The sequence below is a fragment of the Rattus norvegicus genome, chromosome 1, assembly GCF_036323735.1.
Source record: "Rattus norvegicus strain BN/NHsdMcwi chromosome 1, GRCr8, whole genome shotgun sequence".
NCBI lineage: Eukaryota > Metazoa > Chordata > Mammalia > Rodentia > Muridae > Rattus > Rattus norvegicus.
In genome coordinates this window covers 30,485,955-30,509,873 of record NC_086019.1, presented here as the reverse complement: position 1 = coordinate 30,509,873, position 23,919 = coordinate 30,485,955, and the positions used below count along the sequence as shown (strand labels likewise).

Below are 23,919 nucleotides of genomic sequence, written 5' to 3'. Positions count from 1 at the left end.
TGTTTCTTTTGGGAGGCACTCAGAGGTATAAATTTTCTTCTTAGCACTGCCTTCATTGTGTTTCATAAGTTGGGGTATGTTGTGCTTTCATTTTCATTAAATTCTAAAAAGACTTTAGGAAGTTGTCACTGAGTACAGCATTGTGCACATTTCATGTGTATGTGGGCTTTCTGTGGTTTTGGTGTTATTGAAGACCAGCCTTACTCCGTAGTGATCTGGTAGGGTGCATGGGATTATTTCAGTCTTTTTGTATCTATTGAGGCCTGTTTTGTGACTGACTTTATAGTCAATTTGCTGAGAAGAAGGTATATTCTTTTGTTAAATCCATTTGTTTCATAACTTCTCTTAGTTCCTCTGTGTCTCTGGTCAGTTTCTGTTTCCATGATCTGTCCCTTGATGAGTGGGGTGTTGAAGTCTCCCATTAATATTGTGTGTTGTGCAATGTGTGCCTTAGCTTTAGTAAGATTTCCTTTATGAATCTAGGTGCTCTTGCATTTGGTAAATAGTTATTCAGGATTACTGACTATAAAGTGTCCTTGTTTATCTTTTTTGATAACTTTTAGTTGAAAGTCAATTTTATAATATTAGAAACAACAAGCTTTGTTTCTAAACAAACTACTCTAGCTTGTTTCTTGGGACCATTTGCTTGGAAAATTGTTTTCCATCCTTTTATTCTGAGGTAGTGTCTATCTTTGTTACCGAGGTGTGTTTCCTGTACACAGCAAATCATGGGTCCTTTTTAGGTATCTAGTCTGTTTGTCTATATCTTTTTATTGGGAAATTGAGTCCATTGATGTTGAGAGATATTAGGGACCATTGATTGTTGTTTCCTGTTATTTTTATTGTTAGAGGTAGACTTTGGGTTAGTTGAAATTAGATAACTATCTTGCTTTTCCTAGTGTGTAATTTCCCTCCTTGTGTTTGAGTTTTCCATCTATTATCCTCTCTGGGGCTGGATTTGTGGAAAGATAGTGTGTAAATTTGGTTTTGTCATGAAATACCTTGGTTTCTTTATGTATTTAATTGAGAGTTTTGCTGGATACAGTAGCCTGGGTTGGTATTTGTGTTCTCTTAGGGTCTATATGACATCTGTCCAGGATCTTCTGGCTTTCATAGTCTCTGGTGAGAAGTCTGGTGTAATTCTGATAGGTCTGTCTTTATATGTTACTTGACCTTTCTCCTTTACTGCTTTTAATATTATTTCCTTGTTTTGACTGTTTGTGATAGTAGGAATTTCTTTTGTTTTACAAACTACTTGGGGTTCTGTATGCTTCTTCTATGTTCGTGGAATCTCTTTAGGTTAGGGGAGTTTTCTTCTATAATTTGTTGAAGATATTTAATGGCCCCTTATGCTGAGAATCTTTGCTCTCCATACCTATTATCCTTAGGTTTGATCTTCTCATTCTGTCTTGGATTTCCTTGATGCTTTTGGTTAGGAGTTTCTTGCGTTTAATTTTTTTTTTGACTGTTGTGTCAATGTTTTTTATGGTATCATCTGCTCCTTAGATTCTCTCTTCTATCTCTTTTATTCTGTTGGTATTGCTTGCATCTATTACTCCTTCTCTTTTTCCTAGGTTTTCTATATCCAGGGTTGTCTCCCTTTGTGATATCTTTATTGTTTCTATTTCCATTATTAGATCCTATATGGTTTTGTTCAATTCCTTCACTTGTTTGATTGTGTTTTCCTATAATTCTTAAAGTGATTTTTGTGTTTCCCTCTTTTGTTTCTGTGTATTGTCCTGTATTTCTTTAAGGGAGTTATTTATGTCCTTCTTAAAGTCCTCTATCTTTATCAGGAGATGTGATTTTTAAACCCAATTCTTGTGTTTCTGGTGTGTTTAGATATTCAGTTTTGCTTTCGTAGGAGAACCGGGCTCTGATGATGCCAAGTCGTCTTGATTTCTGTTGCTTAGGTTTCTGTGTTTGCCTCTTGCCATTTGTTTGTCTCTGGTGTTAGCTGGTCTTGCTTTCTCTGACTGTGACTTGACTCTCCTGTAAGCCTGTGTGTCAGCAGTCCTGGAGACCAGCTTTCTCTCAGAAGTATCTGTGTACAGAGAGCTGTGTCATAGGGTCAGCTCTGGATGCAGGCGAAAATGGAAGGATCATGTCCCAGACTGCTCTTCCATTCCTGTGTCCTGCGGGTTCCAGGCAGGTTCCCTTGAACCAGGAACGTGTGCAGAAGTTATAGTCTCCCTTGTGTTCTCAGGATTGTCTGTACTTCTGAGAGTCCTGCTCTCTCCCTGGGCTGCTATTTTTTAAGATATATACAAATATTTATTTGATGTTTTTAATAGATATACAATTATTAATTTGACCTTTTAAAATATAATTTCATTTTCTTATATTCTATGGTCATTTAAACTGTTCTTTATACAGATGATAAATGACATTTGAAGATGTCATTAAGCTTCCCTCATGACATTTTCCACTTCATACTTATATATTTTAGTTAATAGGGCCATTTATATTCAGCCCAATTCAACTTAGAAGCACTTAAAATAAAAAATTCAAAGTACCTTGCATTCATCTGCTGCCTCACTCAGTTGTTTCCAGTAGTCAAGCCAGTTAATCATAAAAGCAAATGCCTCATAAAATTAGCTCTGTTACCTTTTCTTCATAAATTTTCCTAATATCCCGTTGGACAAGAATCTTAAATTGTAGCATAAATAATTACACAGACCATTTGTATTGCATTGCATTGTTAAATACTGACAGTTTGTACGAAGGTATATCCTCTGTTTCCTTGCACATGAAAGAAAAATTTCAGACCATGATCCATTTATTTAATTTTAGGAAAAGCTCACATGGAAGCTATTCTCTTCCAAAGATACCTATAGCTATTAGAGATCCAGTTATGTGTAAATTAGTATAATTGCATTTTATAAGGACTATTTTGGTAGTTATCCTGTTCTTAATTCTATTGCTATTAACTCTAAGAATTTGGGGGTTTTATAACATACATTTATGTAATTTTTAGCTTTCTCTATTTCTGAACTTAAAAATGAAGTAAGGAATTAAAAAGTCAGTTCATTCAGACCCTGAGACTGTTATAGTACATGGCTTCAGTTTCAAGCCATCTTTACTTTCATATGACCTTATTTTATATAGCCATCTAAAAAATCTTATCTTGTCCTTAACTGCTTTCAATCTCAGTCTCTATACAACTGAACTGTAAACAATATTCTTACATTTGTTTTCCAGAAAAACTCAGACACACTCTCTTCTGGAACAGTGATTTTTAAAAGTTGTCATTGGTAGACTTCATACAGGATTGGTATATTGAAATTATTGAACTAAAAGTAATGGCTCTCTTATTATCGATTCAATTTACTTTTAGCTCTTAGATTTTGTTTGCAATGAGCAAATATGAGTTCAGTGATGGATTCATGGTTAAGAGAATCAAGCAGGACTTTGCTTTTGGAGGAGACCAAAAACACATGGACACCATTATCCCTTTGATTGATAGATGGGTGGATGGATGGATGGATGGATGGATGGATGGACAGATGATAGGGTGAGCAAGCTGTGAAAACAACATTACAGATACAGTGGCAGCTGATCTAAGAAGCATGTCTCCCTGGTAGTATCCGTTGACTGTTGACAGATTGAAGGGGACTTGGCTACTACATTTTATGTAGTGTTGAAAGGACAAAGACTTGAGAAACACCCTGTCCCACACACCTTCCATTTCCTTGCCTCAGCATTCCTGCCAGTGCCTTTGTGGTTGAACCAATGTTTGAGTGAATGAGGCTGGGGACTTGGAGGACTCTCCCTACCCTTGCTGGCCTCCAGTGAATGTCTTCGTGTAGCACAGAACAATGCAGAGAAATGGCAAGGCATATCTTGGTAACTACAAAGATCATAACAAGGTCAGAGATTGATGCCTGGGTGCATCTGCATGATCATCTTTGCTTATAATATGTCCAAACTGTGCAGTCTATAAATCCAAGGGCATTTGCTCAATTTGTAGAAGCCTTGTTGCATTACACAGGCTTGTTTATCACATGCTCTATTTTTTCTTTCTAGCATTTATTTCAGTAACTCTGGACAGCTAGCCTCTCTCATTCTTTTGCTTTTGACCCTTCTCTGTATCCCTAGGAAATTTCTCAGAATCTCATAATCATTGTATCAGTTCTTTACCACATCGGCATGTCTGCTTTATAAAGACATCCAGATGTCGTGTTTTGAATTTTAGTGTCTGAATTATCTAATTCCCAGGAGCGACCAAGGCATGACGTAGACTTACCAGTTCAGCCCCCTTTTCTGGAACTTAGTCCACAGAGACTGTCTGTGCTATTATTAAGAGTACAGTCTCTCTCTCTCTCTCTCTCTCTCTCTCTCTCTCTCTCTCTCTCTCTCTCTCTCTCTTCTCTCTTCCTCTCCTGGCTTGACACGAAAAAAAAAAAAGAGTACAGTGTTGGCTAAAACTGCCTTCTTTTTCTCAGACTAAGAAGATTTCAGACATCCTTTGATTTCTGATTGTTTGATTGCTTTTTCTTTTTCTCTTGTTAATTTTTAAAAAAAAAATCAACCTGGTAAATTTTGTTTGGTGCTTGAGGTATACTTTAAAGCCATACATTTTCAAACCAATCCATTATTTAAGTATACAATTTAATGGCATTTAGTACATATGAGTTCAACCATACCCAAGACTATTCAAATCTTTCCATAAAGATCCCTCAAGGCTCTTTTGTATTCACATTCTATCTTCAGCCCCTCTTCCTTATCCTCAATCAACTACAGAGACACCTACCACTTTCCACTGTGCTATTCTCAACATTTTGTAGGATTGTCATTGTACAATGGGTGACCTTTACATGTGGCTTCTTTTACACAGACTCAAGGTTGTCAGGCAGTTCATACATGCGGTGTCTTAGAATACTCTCTTTCTTTTCTTTATTTAATGTATATGAGCCACTGTCATTATCTTCAGACACACCAGAAGAGGGCATCAGAACTGATTATGGATAGTTGTGAGCCACCATGTGGTTGCTGGGATTTGAACTCAGAACCTCTGGAAGAGCAACTGGTGCTCTTAACCTCTGAGCCATCTCTCCAGCCCTCTCTTTTCAAATGATATAAATGACTTAAATAATTCTTCTATTTTAAATGTTTTTATATTTATTTTTAACTATATATATGTGTGTGTCAGGGTTGGGGTTGGGTATGTGTATGTGTCTGCAATCACAGGTGCCAGTGACGGCCACAGGCATCAGATCTCCCTGGAGCTCATGGGACTATGTGCTATATGACATGGATGCTGGGAACTGAACGTGGGTCCTCTGTAAGAACAGTATGCAGTCTTAACCACTGAGCTATATCTCTTCAGCAGTCTGTGTTTCTTCATATATGTAAGTTGCTGTACAAAATTCATACTTACAAGGCATTTTTATTATTCTTTCATACATATACTTAACATATAATTATCAAGTCAAAGCAATTAGCATTTATAGCTAATTTACAGCTCCTCAGAAATGATCAGTTCTGTGTGATGGGAAGCTTGAACCTCTTTTAGTTATTTTGAAGTATATTATAGAGGGTTATAGGCTATTAGGTACACTGCCATGCCATAATCTATTCAAACTGATTTCCCCTACCTATTCTAGTTATCCAATGCCGTTTTTCCCCTCTGCTCTTTCTAACCTTCAGTGGTCATAGTTCTAGTCTACATTTCTCTATAATCAGAAGTTTTAGCTTCTGAAATAAGCCAGTCAGTCCTCTTGTGCCTAATTTTACTTTACATAATGCTTTCCAGGTTTGTTTCCATAGCTGACAAAATTTCATCCTTTTGTGGATAGATATTATTCCAGCATGTGTGTGACAGTAGATGTGAATGTTTAACTTGACTAAATGTAGAAGTTTTTATGGGATTAGGAGAGTGAGGGCCCTTCCAGGGGAGTTTGATCCATTAGTGGATTCAAAGTTTGAATATACTATTGGTATGTGGTAGAACTGAAGAAGGGTGAGCTTGACTGAAGAAAGTAAGTCTTTGAGGGTGTGTCCTTGTGGCATCTTTCTGTCTTGGCCCTTTTTCTGCTTCCTGTCTGGCTTGATATGAGATACCCCAATGTCTTCCCTGCAAGATAGAATGAAATCTCTGTGCCTGGGAGCTAAAAATCCTTCCTCCTTAAATTTACTTTTGTCAGATGATACAGAGGCAATCAACAGGGTGGGTACATCGCACACGTGCTTTAATCATTCAGCATCTCTGGATATCTTATTGATTCCATATCTTGATTATCTTGGATGCCCTGCAATAAGCATGAATGATCATTATCTCTTTAATAGGATGGTTTGTTTTCTTTAAGATCTACATTTCTTGTTCCTATGGTAGTTTTAGTTTGAAGAACTTCCCTACTGCTTTCCACACTGGCTATACTAATTTAAGTTCCTAAAAGCAGTATGTAAGAATTTTCCTTTTTTGTCATCCTCACTACCATTTGGTTTTGCCTTTTGCCATTTGTAGTTTTTATGTATTATATATGTTTCACATGCATGCGCACATGCACAGTATTGGTGTGGAGGCCAGAGGCTGACTCTCGGGAATTAGTTCTCTCCTCCCACCTTGTCAGTTCTGGGTATTGAACTCTGACTGGTTATGAGGCTTGGCCAAAAGAGCCTTTACCCACTGAGCCAGCTCAAAAGGCCATTTTCCCTCATTGCATAAAGTAACCTTAACTTGGTGTATTTTCTTCTTCCTGTTTGTTTTTGGAATTATCTCACTGAATGTCAAAAAGAAATATTTGTGCATGTCACATTGGCTCACTAGGAAGGCTTTAGCTGCCCACTTAATGCTTCTTGTTCCATTGTTGTTACAAGGGTATAGTCACCTTGGTCTGTAATTTCCTTTCAGTTTTTGGGAGCTACTAGCAATCAGTTTCTATTTAAGGTAAAAATGAAATTAAGTCTAACTCTGAATACTGAGTGATCCTAGGTTTAGGGGATACTTTAATCTCAGAAAAATTTGAAAGAAGCTTACCTGTAGTTTATACAAAACAATACCTTTCCTCCAAGGCTTTTCAATGTGTGAAGATGGTAAGGAAAATTATACCTTGGGACTCATTGTTCAGTTTGTCATCCTCCCCATCCCTGAAGGGTTCTTTGCTGTATTGAAATTTTAATAAGAGGACTGTTCTTTGCAATTGAGCTGGGCATCTTCTTCAGATGCATGGGCACGCGCAACTTTTTGTGCTTGTACTGGGAACACAAGGTAGAGGGAGATGTGTTTGAATACCTCAGATTCCTGTGTTTTACTAATCTCCAAGAACCACTTCTGGGGACTTTCTTTCCTCCTTTCAAGGCATTTTATAAATGATCGACTTTTCTGACATAGAAAAGTTTTATTAAATATCCTAACTATATGTTCATATCAGGATGAATTTTCAGGTACTCATGCTGTTATATCCATTCCTCAGCATCCTGATATTTTGGAATAGCAGCTTTAGGCATGTTTGGTACAATCCTATCAAACATACTCACATTACAGTCACATCGCTCATGACTGAGTTGGCTGAGACATCATGCAGTAGGGATTGGACTTCCATTCATAAATGCTCTACATGGCTTTTAGTTTGTTTGCCTCATTGTAGAGAAGGTCCATAAGGAACTGCTATCATTGCCATACATGGCCTTCTAAATGTCTGAATTGCTGAGCTAGAATGACGGTTATTATCCTACTCAATAACCACAGCAAATTAAATGGAATTTGAAATTTCTGCATTTGTTGATGGGCGTTGTTGAAAAGCATACCTTACTCATAGATGGGGCAAACAAACAAAACCACAAAACCAACAACGCGTTGTGCAAAACTCTCCCAGTCTTAACTCAGTAGAGTTTTCTGAAGCTTTTGGCTGGTATATAACTCCTCTATTATATTATAAATGCTATTAAAGAAGCATTTATAATGTGCCTTTGCTTTGAGAAATAAGATACCCTAGCCTTGAGACCAGTTTTTTTTTTTTTTTTTTTTTTGGTTCTTTTTTTTTTTTTTTTCGGAGCTGGGGACAGAACCCAGGGCCTTGCGCTTCCTAGGTAAGCGCTCTACCACTGAGCTAAATCCCCAGCCCCGAGACCAGTTTTTATTAACAGTTTGGCTGACTTTCTGACTGGCTATCCATACTCCAACAATGTTCTCATAATGACAAAGAGATTACTTGTTCAAGAAAACTATCTGACCAGTACCTTTGAGCCCCCCGGGGAACCTAGAGAAACTTGAATAATCAAGTTTTTCCTACATGTCTAGAAATTATTTGATCATATAGTAGGAACCACACCATGAAAGACTGAGCACCAGTTATTAGATCCAAACCTGATTTATACAAGAGACATTTTCACAAAGCTGTGTGAGCCTCAGCTATTAGTCTCCTCCCCGTACTCCTGTGTTTCCACAGCCACTGAATCCCATTAACAAAAACAAGCCTCTATTTCTCTCTGTTAGCCCATATCCTTAAAGACCTTTAATTTCTTTGGAGTTGAGTTTCTAAATTCTGGCTCACCTAACTTTTGTTATGGAGAGTACATTTTCTCATCTAAAAGCCTTTAAGCACTATACCAAGTAGTATGGTAAGAAAAGTTTAGAGGTGTCCTAAAGTCATTGCTACTACCAAAGAATGACTTTAGAAAGGAAATACCAGCATAGGACAGTGGTTCCCTGAGTTTCAGGCCAGTCTGGTCTATAGAGCAAGTTGCAAGACAGCCAGGGATAAGCAGAGAAAAACCGTGTCTGAAAAAACCAAACGAAACCAAACAAATAAACAAAAAAAAACCCAAAACAATAACAACAACAAAAACAAAACAAAAACCCAGCCACCAAAACCAAAACAACAAAAAAAAAATAAAGAACTATACATAACTTATTTAACCCTAAAGTAAGGACCCTGCTTCTCAAACAGGAGAATACTAGTGTTCTCTTTCTCTGTTAGCTTTCAAGCTTATATGTTATATTATTTAATAACAATAAATTTATATAATTCTATACCCAATCTGATCTTTTGCATGTATCATCTTTACCGCAGTGGGAAAAAATGGAGGAGCTAAAGAGAGAAACGTCATTGAATTGTTTGTATCAATAACAGAATCTGATCCTTGCTATTTCTATTCAACATTGAATCAACACTTTTAAGACTTAGGTTACTATGTGGATGTGTGTAGACCTGGGTTTATATATGTGCACCATGTTTGTGCAGGAGCCTGTGGAGGCCAGAAGAGGGTATAGAATCCCCTAGAACTGGGGTTACAGGAGGTTGAGGGGCACTATGTCTGTGCTCTGAACCAAATCCAGATTCAAATCCAAAGCAGCAAGGGCTCTTTACTGCTGAGTCATTTCTTCAGCAACTGAATACAAATTCACAGAGCAGAACAACATGTTTATAAACTCGCCTCTCTACGTTTGACTTGCACCTTTGTGACTGGGCATCTTTAAGAAGGATACCATTCTTATTGAGCATTAAAAAACAAAGCCAGTGTTTCTGTTTAGTATTGTATCCTGGGAACAGATGCTAGAGTTAGTCGATTTCCCAGGCTGATTCCTGAAGTGGATGAGTTAAGGATGCTTTGCCTTCTCTCCTGCTCCATGCTGTGCATCCCACCTTGCTATTGGCCTTCTTGCCTCTCTATGGAACCTTGGCAAATGGATCCTAGGGCTTCTTGGGTACAGCTCTCTCTTGGCATTTGCCTTCATGTTTACCTATGACTTATTAGGTGAAATCTTGTGAAAATCAAGCTTTTCTCTGCCTAGAAAGACTGTAGGAGCAAAAGGAAAAGACAAATTTGGTAAAACTAATGGCTAATTTGATATTTTTTTCATATATTTTTAAGTATTTCCCCCCAACACATCGTAAATCCTCTCCACATTTCTACACAACTGAGTTTATGTCCTTTCCCTGTGTTTCAATTATATCTCTATATCTATCTATCTATCTATCTATCTATCTATCTATCTATCTATCTATCTATCTATCAGAACAAACAACCAAAAGCCCAATAAGATAAAAAACAAGCCAAAGGAAAGCAAAATGAAACAAAACACCAACCAAAAACTTCTGAGTTCATCTGTACTGTAGTGTCATTGATACACATAGTAACATTCCATTGGAGAAAACTGTTTTTCCATTTGCCATTTAGTATCAGTTGCAGATAGCTTCTTGGTTAAGGGTTGGAAGCCCTGTCCACTTTCCCCTCTCAATGTTGGCACCCCATCTGGCTCGAACCTCTGCAAGTCTTCTGCATATTGCTATAGTCTCTGTGAGTTCATATATGCAGCAATATTGTTGTGTCTGGAAGATGGTGTTTCTTTGGAGTAATTCTTTACCTCTGGTTCCTAAAATATTCCTTCCCCCTCTTTTCATACATCAGTGAACATTGAGGGGAGGGATTTGATGCACACATCTAATTTAAGACTGAGTGATCAAATGCTCTCCCTCTCTCTACACTCTCCAGGAGTTGACAGATTTTAATTTGAAAGTTAGATCTAGGAAGAGGTCACTATAATGATGTGCACACAATCTCTTCCTGAAGATGAGGAATGAAAAGTAAATTTAAATAGAAGAAACGTTTCAAAACTGTGTGATTAGTCAAGCCCAGTAATAAGTGTGAATGTTGGACTTGTTTCATTCACTCTTAACTCAGATCACACCTTTGGTGCTAATTGGAACACTTTTATTAAAAGATGCATTTGCAATTTAGAACTGGAAGGTGAGCTTTTTCAAATAATTTAAAGCTTTCATTAAAAAATATTTTCTGGGGTCAAATATTGGTAATGTCCTAGGGAAATATATTGATGAGAATGTTTTAAAAGGCCTGGTGTGGTGGTTCATGCCTGTAATGCCAGCACTCAGGAGGATGAAAAGATCACCATGAATCTGAAACCAGCTTTCATGGATCACAGAGTGACCTTATCCAATATTCCCAGGATAAATGAAATGTATCAAGATCTGCTAATGGCTGCCTGTGAACATGGGAAACTAGGAGAATTGGTGAAGAGTGCTCTTGGATAACCACCCTGGATTCTGCCTCTCTTACCCACATTCTACTTTCGACACATGATCATGCCTTGGTAGATGACTTGGGAGCCTAGATTACCCTTATAGGGTAAGATGAACAACATGGACAGCAGAGACTCACCTGCTCTTGTACTCTAAGTAGTGCATTCACGTACTCCCAGGCTTTCTAATGTCAGTAAAGACAAGGCTGACTTTAGAGACAAGAGGCCCCTTTGTGCCCTTCTAAGGCCTGGTTGTTGGGTTCTGTTCTGTTCTGTTCTGTTTTGTTTTGTTTTGTTTTGTTTTGTTTTGTTTTGTTTTGAGATAAGGTCTCATACAGCCTATGCTAGTCTCAGATTTGTTGTTTAGCTAAGTTGGCAACCTTTAACTCCTGATCCTTCTGCCTCCTTCCTAAATAGTAGAGAAGCGTCTGCTGCCAAGGCCAGATTACAAGAGGAAATTGAGACAGATTCCTGCTTCTTTTAGTTTCCCTCCAGCCTTTGGTGGTGTATACCTGGACCTCCCTCCAGTGTCGACACGACATGAATTTCAGATTATGAGAACCAGTGTGTACATCACTTTTGTTGTGTAGGTGATGGAAGACACAATACACCTGTGTAACGTGTGTAAGGGGGTTCACATGCCTGTGCAGCCATCCTCTGACAGCATAGAGAAGTAGCAAAGCCAGTTGCTAGACTGCACTTCTGCTCCTGTGCGCCACAGTTAAATGTATGGAGTTATTCAGAGCAAGAGCTCTGAAACGGACTCTATGAACGCTCATTTAACATCTGCCAGCTGGGTAGTTTATCCAACCACAGCGACGTGATACTGACACTATGACATCACACTCAGAGCAGCTGACAGACTCAAAGAGGAGATATACATAAAATGTTTAGGAAAGGACATAGCTGTCTTCATTGCTCTATAAAGCTCACAGGCATTAATATAATTAGTTCATTGGTTTGCTTACCATAGAAATGGATCTCACTTTACATTATGGTGCACATAATATATCTTTTGGTGGCATCTATTGAAGGTTCACTTGTCAATCCAGCACTCAGGAGCAGGGAGTTGCAGGAGCGTTGAGGTTCGTCAATAGCAGGATACAGAACATAGTGAGTACTAGGCCAGTCAAGACTGCATAGCAAACTCTCTGTGAAAAGAACCAAAACAGGTCAGGGAGAGGCAGATGTAGACCGAATTGCAATTAAAAGAGCAATCTTCTATCACTTTGAGAACATAAACAATCAATTTATATAATTGCCATGCACACGTAATTATTGGCAACACTCCACTTCCAGGCTTTCATGTGGGAGAAGGAATAGCAGCCTCTTTCAGACAAGTTATATCTGAGAATGCAAAGAAAAAGTGAACAAGAAATGTTTCCTACAAACATCTCTGGAGAACTTTCTAAAGTTTCCATGCTGCCAACAAAGAAGGTGTGAGATGCCATTGTCACTATCCAAAAAGATTCCACCACACACACATACACACACACATGCTTACACATACACACAAATATATACACATATACATACATACACATATAAAAACATGCATACATGTACAAACATATAAACACATGTACATGCATATGCACACAAACACACACACACATACACACAGGCACACATGTACACACATATACATGCACACATACCTAAACACAGACACATATACACATGAAATGCACACAGACACACAGAGAAACCACTAGACATAGTGTGTGAAGTAGAGTAGAGTAACAACAGAGAAAAGTGAGACATGGCGTTGCTGTAACTTATTCAACTCCTACCTTTGTTTTACAGACATCAGAAAATTAATGAAATCATACTGGCCCATGAATAGATGATAAATATTTATTGAAAAATTGGATGTGATACTTAAAGTTACTGTAGTCCCACAGTCTTCCTAAAAGCAATACATCTTTATTTCAAGGGGAGGGATTTTTCACAGAGCTTCATTTAGCCCCATACCATTTAAATGCTATTTAAATGAGAGTAAAACGCAAGGCGCCTCCCAGGAAAGAATGCCAGACTTCCAGCATTTCTCCAGGACTAATTCATCCTTTTGTTTTCCATCTTTATTAACTTGAGTATTTCTTATTTACATTTCAAATGTTATTCCCTTTCTTGGTTTCCAGGCCAACATCTTCCTAGCCCCTCCCCCTCCCCTTCTATATGGGTGTTCCCCTCCCCATCCTCCCCCCATTGCCACCCTCCCCCCAACAGTCTAGTTCACTGGGGGTTCAGTCTTAGCAGGACCCAGGGCTTCCTCTTCCACTGGTGCTCTTACTAGGATATTCACTGCTACCTATGAGGTAGGAGCCCAGGGTCAGTCCATGTATAGTCTTTAGGTAGTGGCTTAGTCCCTGGAAGCCCTGGTTGGTTGGCATTGTTGTTCATATGGGGTCTCGAGCCCCTTCAAGCTCTTCCAGTTCTTTCTAAGATTCCTTCAACGGGGGTCCCGTTCTCAGTTCAGTGGTTTAATGATGGCATTTGCCTCTGTATTTGCTGTATTCTGGCTGTGTCTCTCAGGAGAGATCTACATCCGGCTCCTGTCAGTCTGCACTTCTTTGCTTCATCCATCTTGTCTAATTGGATGGCTGTATATGTATGGGCCACATGTGGGGCAGGCTCTGAATGGGTGTTCCTTCTGCCTCTGTTCTAAACTTTGCCTTTCTCTTCCCTGCCAAGGGTATTCTTGTTCCCCTTTTAAAGAAGGAGTGAAGTATTCGCATTTTGGTCATCCTTCTTGAGTTTCATGTGTTCTGTGCATCTAGGGTAATTCAAGCATTTGGGCTAATAGCCACTTATCAATGAGTGCATACCATGTGTGTTTTTCTGTGATTGGGTTACCTCACTCAGGATGATATTTTCCAGTTCCCTCCATTTGCCTACGAATTTCATAAAGTCATTGTTTTTGATAGCCGAGTAGTATTCCATTGTGTAGATGTACCACATTTTCTGTATCCATTCCTCAGATGTTGAAGGGCATGTGGGTTCTTTCTAGCTTCTGGCTATTATAAATAAGGCTGCTATGAACATAGTGGAGCACGTGTCTTTGTTATATGTTGGAGCATCTTTTGGGTATATGCCTAAGAGAGGTATAGGTGGATCCTCAGGCAGTTCAATATCCAATTTTCTGAGGAACCTCCAGACTGATTTCCATGAGTGGTTGTACCAGTCTGTAATCCCACCAACAATGGAGGAGTGTTCCTCTTTCTCCACATCCTTGCCAGCATCTGCTGTTGCAGAGTTTTTGCTCTGGTTTTCTGACTGGTGTGATATATCAAAATATCAGAGTTGTTTTGATTTGCATTTCCCCTATGACTAAAGATGTTGGACATTTCCAACCATTCGACATTCCTCAGCTGTGAATTCTTTATTTAGCTCTGAACCCCATTTTTTAATAGGGTTATTTGTCTCCTTACAGTCTAACTTAGTGGGATTCTTTGTATATTTTGGATATAAGCCCTTTTTCAATTCCAGGATTGGTAAAGATATTTTCCCAATTTGTTAGTTGCCATTTTGTCTTAACAACAGTGTCCTTTGCCTTACAGAAACTTTGTAGTTTTATGAGATCCCATTTGTCGATTCTTGATCTTAGAGCATAAGCCATTGGTGTTTTGTTCAGGAAATTTTCTCCAGTGCCCATGTATTCGAGATGCTTCCCCACTTTTTCTTCTATTAGTTTGAGTGCATCTGGCTTGATGTGGAGGTCCTTGATCCACTTGGACTTAAGCTTTGTACAGGGTGATAAGAATGGATTGATCTGCATTCTTCTACATGTTGACCTCCAGTTGAACCAGCACCATTTGCTGAAAATGCTATCTTTTTTCCATTGGTTGGTTTTGTCTCCTTTGTCAAAAATCAAGTGACCATTGGTGTGTGGGTTCATTTCTGGGTCTTCAATTCTATTCCACTTGTCTATCTGTCTGTCTCTGTACCAATACCATACAGTGTTCTATCACTATTGCTCTGTAATACTGCTTGAGTTCAGAGATAGTGATTCCCCCTGCAGTCCTTTTATTGTTGAGGACAGTTTTAGCTATCCTGGGTTTCATCCCAGGTATGCAGGGATGGTTTAATATACAGAAAACTATCAACGTAATCCACTATATTAACAAACTGAAAGATAAAAACCACATGGTCATTTCATTAGATGCTGAAAAAGTATTTGACAAAATTCAACACCACTTCATGGTAAAAGTCCTAGAAAGAACAGGAATTCAAGGCCCATACCTAAACATAGTAAAAGCCATATACAGCAAACCAGTTGCTAACATTAAACTAAATGGAGAGAAACTTGAAGCAATCCCACTAAAATCAGGGACTAGACAAGGCTGCCCACTCTCTCCCTACTTATTCAATATAGTTCTCGAAGTTCTAGCCATAGCAATCAGACAACAAAAGGAGATCAAAGGGATTGGAAAGGAAGAAGTCAAAATATCACTATTTGCAGATGATATGATAGTATATTTAAGTGATCCCAAAAGTTCCACCAGAGAACTACTAAAGCTGATAAACAACTTCAGCAAAGTGGCTGGCTATAAAATTAACTCAAATAAATCAGTAGCCTTCCTCTACACAAAAGAGAAACAAGCCGAGAAAGAAACCCTTCATAATAGTCCCAAATAATATAAAATACCTCAGTGTGACTTTAACCAAGCAAGTGAAAGATCTGTATGATAAGAACTTCAAGCCTCTAAAGAAAGAAATTGTAGAAGATCTCAGAAGATGGAAAGATCTCCCATGCTCATGGATTGGCAGGATTAATATATTAAAAATGGCCATTTTACCAAAAGCGATCTACAGATTCAGTGCAATCCCCATGAAAATTCCAATCCAATTCTTCATAGAGTTAGACAGAACAATTTGCAAATTCATCTGGAATAACAAAAAAACCCAGGATAGCTAAAACTAATTCATCCTTTAACATTGACTACATTGTTTCCTTTCTTAGCTCTGAAAGGAAACACATCTTTTCATTGTTTTCTTCTCTCAGGTGTCCTCAGTGTCTGAGCCTCGATTGTTTCTCCTTGAAGTTAAAATGTTTCTAGATATACTCACCTCTCTACACCTTTCTTCCTGTTGTTCATGCAGTTTAATTTTGCAAAATCCCTTAACAGTCAGGCTTCCTGGATAACTTAGTTGCAATTCTTCCATTCTGGAAGAACAGCTTTTTCCACTGCCCTGTGTCTTTCCTGTATTTGTTGCCTTTAGATATCTCTGTTAGTGCTTAAAATTTTTTGTTCCTTTTTGAATCAATTCAAACCACATTAGAAGAAAAATTATTTTTAGTAACATTTGCTTCCAGTGTTTCTTGGTGCTGACTAAGGCAACTTAGGGGAGAAAGGATTTGTTTTAGTTCACAGTTCTCAGTTTTAGTCAATCTGTGAGGAAGTCAAGACTACAGGAACTTGAAGTAGCTGAAAGAGGCCACTGACAAGAGCAGGGAGAGAATGAATGAATGAATGAATGCATGAATGCAGGCTTGTAGTTAGGGCCCTTCTCTCCACTCATTCAGCTCAAGATTTGCTGCCTAGGAAATGGTGCTACGCAGGCTGGGCAAGTTTCCCCAGCTCAGTTAATATAATCTGTATACCTTCTACATCACAGGCACAATCTAATTAAGACAATCCATCCTTGATATTCCCTTTCCCAGGTGATTCTATATTGTTTCTAGTTGACCATTCAAACTAAACATCACATGATATATGGAAAATGGATGGGACACAAAGAACCAACAATATTTGCAGAACTAGAACATGTTTTTCCTCCTAATTCTTGCACATCTGCCTGTCATCTTGAAGCCATTTGTGCTGCCGTCCGTGATTTCTGAACTGTGATGGTCTAATAACACCACTTGTTCCTTAAAAGCTGCCCCTGCTTCTAATTAAAGCAACTATTTGACACCAATGGAGTAGAGTCCAGACCTTGCTCCGTGTCTTTCCAGATCTAACGTGGGTCACCGTGGGCCTTGGGTCATGTATCTCCTGTTCCATCACACCCACACTGAATTCATGTTTCTCAAGAATAGATTTTATTTTTACATAAAAGCTTTACGATTCCTTCTCTCTTTCTTTTTTCTTTCCGTCTACCATGGCCTGGCTACTTATATACCATATTCAAAATGAGATATTATTTTATTCTAAACATCATGGCTGGATTTCCCCACTAGGTCTAGCCATAGCCTGAGTTGATACTTTTGCCTATGTGATCTAAGTGGGTCAGAATGTGATTCTTCTATGTACCAAATTATTTGGTTTTCTCACATGTATTTATTGGGGGTAGGGTGATAGGTGCATGTAGGGATATACATAGAGGCCTTATTATTATGATACCATTTGTGCAGGTCCAGATCTTCCCTTCTACCATGAATGTCCTGGAACCCAATTAAACTCTCTGACTTAGGCAATTGTACTGGCAACCAAGTCGTAACTTTAGACGGAGGCAGACTTACCATCAGGATCAGAGTCTGAAGCTAAGTGTGCTGCCTCCGTCTATAATCCCATCACCGAGGAAGATGAAGCAGGGGGTTGCTAGTTCTGGCTAGCTTGGACTAGAGTTGAAACTCTGTCACAAGAAAAAAAGACAATAGAAGAACCTACAGATTTCATTAAGTTGTAGATCAGCCCCAGTGTTTCTGATTCACTGGACCCAGGAAGAGTCTCGCAGAGTTGATTTTCTAACTGCTACTGTTGATGTTAGTGATGCTGTTTCAGTGATTGAACTTGGTAGGACATTTGTTTATCGGTTTTGCTAAGTTCTCTGTTCAATGTCTTCAGAGTAATTAGTGGGAGTACACACTCAGCATTGCCATGAGTTAGTGCACAATTCAGGGCAGCTAATCATCCTTTCACACTTTGAGTGCTTTTGTGGCACTGTTAACTGGCCATGGCGAGAGAATGGGAACTGTTCGAAGAATGGGGATTACATTGGTTTTACTAGGACTATGGCATGATGGCCTTTCAGATATTCTAATTCATCCCCCTATGTTCTTGGTATTCTATGGAGCGTTTCTTGCCAATAGGTGACTCAGAAACTAGAACTTCCAATTCTAAGAGGATTTCTGAGGTGACTTAAAAGAGATGGAAGGCTGGAAAACAGAAGTCCGTGACCTTAGATAGGTGGGACCACTTTCCTTGGTAGACTAGGCGCAGAAGCATAGTTTCGCCCACCTGGGTTTTGAGAATGTCTCACACCATGAAGGTGGTTGAAAAGCTCTCAGGGAGAACTTTCCCTCGGGATGGAGACCCTCCAACTCCAAAGACCAGACCGAGACACCACAGGATGCAATCAGCAAGAGGATTTGGTTTATTGTCGGGATACACAGGCACAGGCACCTGCGGGCACTTCAGTCACTCGGGGGACTGGCGCGCCCCACGGAACCAAGGATGGGCTTTTTATAGGATTTTGGGGAGCAGAAGCAAGCATACGGAAGCAGATGCATGGTTACAGGGATATAATTGGTGGATTCTAATGTGGCAAGGGTTCAGCCGGGGGGCAAGTTTCCTAGCTACCTTCCTGAAACATAAGGACTGACTCGGCCCCCCAAGGGTTCAGCCCGGGGGCAAGTTTCTTAGCTACCTTTCTGGAACATAACGGCTGACTCGGCCCCCCCACCAGGGTGTGGGACCTCTCCCGGGGTCGTCCTGTTGCCAGGCCTTCAACCAAACACATCTTGCTTGGCAGCCGCTGTGTACTCAGTGTTCTAACCTTTCTCTGAACCAGTCATCTTAAGTACAGCCTTGCAAAATGGCATTACTGCTGCTAAGCTGGGGTCTTTCAGTGGTAAAGAAGGTCTGGGGAGAAAGATGGCTGCAACCATTTATAGGGTTGGAAGTTACTGAACCATGTTTTCTCTTCTGGTTCTCTTTTCTGGAGTTACTTTGCCTGGCTTCAGGTAAAGCTGGGAGGTGTAGTCTTTTAGCAGGAAACTATCATTTCAAAATCTAAGGAGACTAGAAAACTGGAGATGCAGAAAAATGGGGGCATAGGCTCTTAAGTTGTTTCCTGCTGAGGAGGGTCACTGTTGGAAGCTCAGTGCTGTTGAAGAAAGGAGTCTTGTGCTCAGTCAGCCGGAGGGAAGTTTTAACTCAGTTGGTTCTGATGGACCACGTGATTGCCACCCTGCAACTCTGGAGAAACCTTTGAATAACAATCTGTAAGCAGATGATTTGGTAGCAGAGTAAAACTGAGATTTTCCAGGAAAGTGGGCAGAAATGGAGGTGCAGCAGTGGGAGGGATGGAGTGAGTCAGAGGAAGTGGGCATGGAGTTGATGCATAGAGCCTAGTCCCACTGCTGGACTGCGGCATCACAGTGAGCTAGCAAAAGCAACAGAACACCAAAAGACAGAAAGGAGAGGAAAATACAGGACTATTGTAAAGAATTGTATCTGGCCTGGGGTGAAGGTTGAAGGTCCCCTGCAGCCAGCGTTTCTCCACGGTGCCTGAAAAGTTCTTCTGCTGATATCTCAGGGAACAAGTAGAACAAATTGAGCTGCTTGTGGAGTGAGAGCCATTGGGAGAATTTATGTGGAACATTCGGTTTGGTTAAAGAGTGAAGTTCAGTAAGTAAAACAGTTAAAAGACAGGGACGAAGTGAACAAAGGCAGAATCCTAGCACGGGAGGAGCAGGAATCCCTTAGTTAGGAGGAGGCTGTGATTGAAGTTTTTATGTTCCCAGTGTGTGGGGCCTCATGTGAAAGCAGATATGAGTATTGGTGTGGAAGCAGCACTGGTCCTGGGGAGGGCGCACATCCACCATTAGCTGTGCTCAGACCCCTTTACTTCAGAATACTGCAGCAAGCAAGGAGTCTAGCTGGCCGTGGATGGTGAGCTGATCTGAGATTTCTCCAAGGACTCCTCTGAGAGCTGTCAAGACAGGTTACTTAATTCAAAGTAGACCTCAGTCCAGCTGTTTTAATTCTGAATCTTGAAAATAATACCTAGAGTGGCAAGAAGACAGATAAGTTGGATAAGCCATGATTCACTGGTCACCTTAACTGCTTTTAGGGCCTGGGGGTGCCAATCTCTCTTTCTGCTTCAAGCTGATATAAGTTGACAGTGGTGGTCAGCAGTTAAGAGTTCATCAGAAGAAATCTATCTAGAGGGCCATGATAAAAGGTGACAAAGACCCAGAAGCTAAGTCAGGAGGTAAAACTGTACAACTTTTTGAGGACAAAGAAAGAAAGTAACATCAAGGTTAGAATTAGTCAATATAAGGTGAAACAAAATTAACACAAGGTAAAATCCAACTGATTTTTGAATCTTATTATCCACAAACTTTAAGTTCACTTTAAATTTATCTTGAATTCCTTGCTTTAGGGTTAATTTTCAGAACATATAGAGAGAGTGATATATAGGGAGAAATACACTGGTCTCTCCCTCTAAGCTTATCTCTATAAATAAATTACACTCGTACTTAGCATGATTGTAACATAGTTTTGAGGCATATTAAAAAATGTGACTGTTTACAACAGAACTGATCATTAACTTATACAATGTTAATTATCTTTGATAGTTAATAACTTGTAGGCCTGGCATCTCCATCTTAATCCAGGGAAAAGAAACCCTGGTGAAGGCCTGGTGTTGTCTTTGTGCTCTAATGAGAAGGAGATATAATGCTAACCAGGGGATGCAGAAGGGTACCGCCATAATTGGTTTATGCTACAGGGTCAAATTAACCAAGACGGTGGTGAAGTCACATGGCATGCCTTCTTTGTAACCATAGTAAAAATAGTGGCCAAGTGTCATGGCTGTTTTCATCTTGATGAGGGCAATAGGGTGACGGCCAATCACATGGTGGCTTCCATCTTGCTGAGGTCATTGGTCAGGAACATAATTGTTCTTTATTCAGGGAAGTGCAGCACCTTGAGCAGGTAATCATATCAAACACACCTGTTTTTTGTTTGTTTGGTTTTTGCTTTTGCTTCAGAAAACATCTCTTTTTCCTAACCAAGAGTTGAATCCAAGTTACATATGAGGGACTGAAGTTGGCCCAAGACACCCCAGACCGAGTTCTCAGCACAAAGGAGGTTTATTGGTCCTAGAGGGTCAAAAGGCAGGGGATAAAAGACAAAGACAGGTGATAGAGAAACAGGAAGAAGGGGAAAGGAAAATGGGGTAGGGGGAGAGTATTTGTCCTAGACAGACAAAGGACTGCTTCTGGATAGAGAGGAGACAGGTGTGGCCCATAAGCAGATTGCAGTTTATGAAATGAAAAGGGGAAACCCCATGTTAGGATGAGGTATTTAACTTTGATTGGGCATGGTAATTAGGGGAGCTGAAAGGGGCTTTTAATTGTTGGACTTCAGTACTTTGATAGCTTGACCTTTGGTGGTCAGCATCAAGAGGAAGAGGTGGCCATATAAGGAAATGGACATTGGTGGCAAGCATTAGCAATGTAATCTAATGGTTTATCAAGGTACAGGGAATGAGGATGAAGTGCAAAAGCTGTTGGTGACATGTTTGCCATGCTGAGGCCTGCTAGAGCCCTTCAACCTATATGGTAAACCTGTAGCAGGTTAAGATTACTTGTACATGGACTTTTAACTGTTAATCCCTTTTTGGAACAAATTCTAAGTTAACTTTTTTCTTGCTTTACAGCCTTTTAAACTATATTCCCAATGGTTTTATAGATCCTGAGGTAAAGAAAGTTTTCATTTCATCCAAAGCTTCAAAGATACCCACAACCTTGAAAGCTTTAGTAAACAAAACCAGCGTCTTAGTTAGGGTTTCAATTGCTGTGAAGGGGCACCATGACCATGGCAACTCTTAGGAAGGAAAACATTTAATGGGGGCTGACTTACTGGTTTCAGAAGTTAAGTCCATTATCGTGGTGGGAAGCATAACTGTGGCAGCATGCAGACAGACATGGTGCAGAAGGAACTGAGAGTCCTACATCTTGATCTGCACCCAGCAGAAAGAGATGATGAGCCATTAAGCCTGGCTTGACCTCCTGAGCCTTCACGACCCGCTCCCAGTGACATACTTCCCCCAACAAGACCATGTGCACTTCAACAGGGCTACACCTCCTAATAGCGCTGCTCCCTATGGGCCTACAGGGGAAAGGGGAGGTCATTTTTATTCAAACAAGCACAATCAAAATGGGGGTAGTATGCTTAGCACTAAAAGACATATTTAGGCTTTGGAGGGGGCAGAAACAAAGGCAGACCTGTAAGGGTCCATGATTGGCTAAAGAATGATACCCCAAACTTCAAAAGCAAAGAGCGTTTTATTCTGCAGGAGTCCAGGACACTGGGACCTGCGGTCTACCAAGATGCAGGTGGTCCAGTAAGTTCTCAGGCCCTATTTAAAACACATTAGGGGCATTCTGGGAGGGGTAGGTGAACTCTATCTTAATCTGTTGGCTCTAAGAACAGTCTAGTACCATGACTGGGGCATGGGGGCCTGGAAACCGTTGCTGGGGAGGTCTGGAAACTATTGCTGATCCACTGTCCTTGCCTCAGGCCAGGTGGCAGGGCAGCTTCTGATGGCAGGGCAGGCTACCCGAGGCCTGGGCTTTTTTCAGGAACTGACTTGCCTGGACTTGCCCAGTTCTTGGAAACAGAGATTTAGGCCTAGTCTCCTGAACTGCCAATTTGAAGCCTATCATGGAGTCAGCCTAGTCTGTCTCAGGCCAAAGGCATAAGACAAAAGGATCGTTTCTTATCTCAGGAACTGTAATGATACAAATTTAGAGGACCAATAGAAGGAGCAGTAGTTTCCTCCTGTAGTCCCTTCCTTTTGGAATTACCTTGTCTGGATGCAAGGGAAACTGGGAGATGTAGTCTTTTGGCAGGAAACTCTTATTCTACAAGCAACTTAGTTTACTCTAAGAATTACAATGAATAGCAACACACACCACCCGTTGACCTCTGTGGCTTGAATTCCATCCTGAATAAAAGCAGTTACAGTCATACATTTTCCCCAAGAAAGGCAGAAACAGATACCTTTGTTTAACAAGGTATTTTTATATGAAGAATTTAATTTTCAGTTCTTTGCATTCACACAAAGCTTCTTGTTTTGAGGAGTTATTTCTGCTTTTGTTTGTCTTTCCAATCCTGCTCTTCTCTTTGGCTTTCAAACTTAGAATTTTGTGTTTGCTCATTTGTTTAGCAAATGCTTCCCATCCTCTGCCAAGTGGTAAGCATTTTTGTCATGGAGGTGATGCTTCATTAAGAACAAAATCCATGCTTCCTAAAGCCTTAAACATTGTATTTTCTACAATGTATTAGCTTCCTCGGTCCTTTGCCTAATTTGAGCTTCTGCTGGTATGCATGGTGTCTAATTGAACTTTGATTCTGTAGTTCAATATCTAGTGCCATGTGGTAGTCACTTGTGAATGATTAGTATTTACACAGGTCATTCTTTTTTTTTTTTTTTTTTTAAAGATTTATTCATTTATTATATACAAGTACACTGTAGCTGTCTTCAGACCCACCAGAAGAGGGCACCAGATCTCTTTATAGATGGTTGTGAGCCACCATGTGGTTGCTGGGAATTGAACTCATGACCTCTGGAAGAGCAGTCGGGTGCTCTTAACCGCTGAGCCATCTCTCCAGCCCTACACAGGTCATTCTTATTATTAGAGTAAGCAATGGAGGTGAGCATCAATGACTATAAAGGGCTCGTCCATGACATCGGCTCTAGTTAATAGTCTGTGAATTACCATTTCAACTAGCCCATCAATTATGGGAGCCTTTTATGTCAGGATCCAGACTTCAAGCTTCTTGGGAAGTTTTACTTCTTTTGGGAACTCATTTGTTTGCCTTGGTTTTGTATGAGGCTAGGGTACTTAAAACTAGATAGTGCTAAAGACTATCATTTACCAAACTCACCATGTTCTTGCTTTGTTTCAGTTATCCTTAAAAAGAAGAGGAAGTAAAGATTTGCCAAAATCGGAAAAAAAGGCTCAGCAGACACCCACAGAG

At 40.0% G+C, this 23,919-nt stretch overlaps 1 protein-coding gene across 4 annotated transcripts in view; it reads left to right on the top strand.

The window, feature by feature from the left end:
• The window catches only part of Mtcl3 (MTCL family member 3), a 60,508-nt gene that overhangs the window by 20,332 nt on the left and 16,257 nt on the right, over nucleotides 1–23,919 (top strand). For 3 of the 4 annotated variants that reach the window (XM_017589873.3, XM_063276574.1, XM_063276585.1), the window contains exon 5: nucleotides 23,848–23,919. In XM_017589873.3, coding sequence (XP_017445362.1) covers nucleotides 23,848–23,919 — 72 coding nt within the window. The other variant, XM_039099296.2, reaches the window with a different exon arrangement.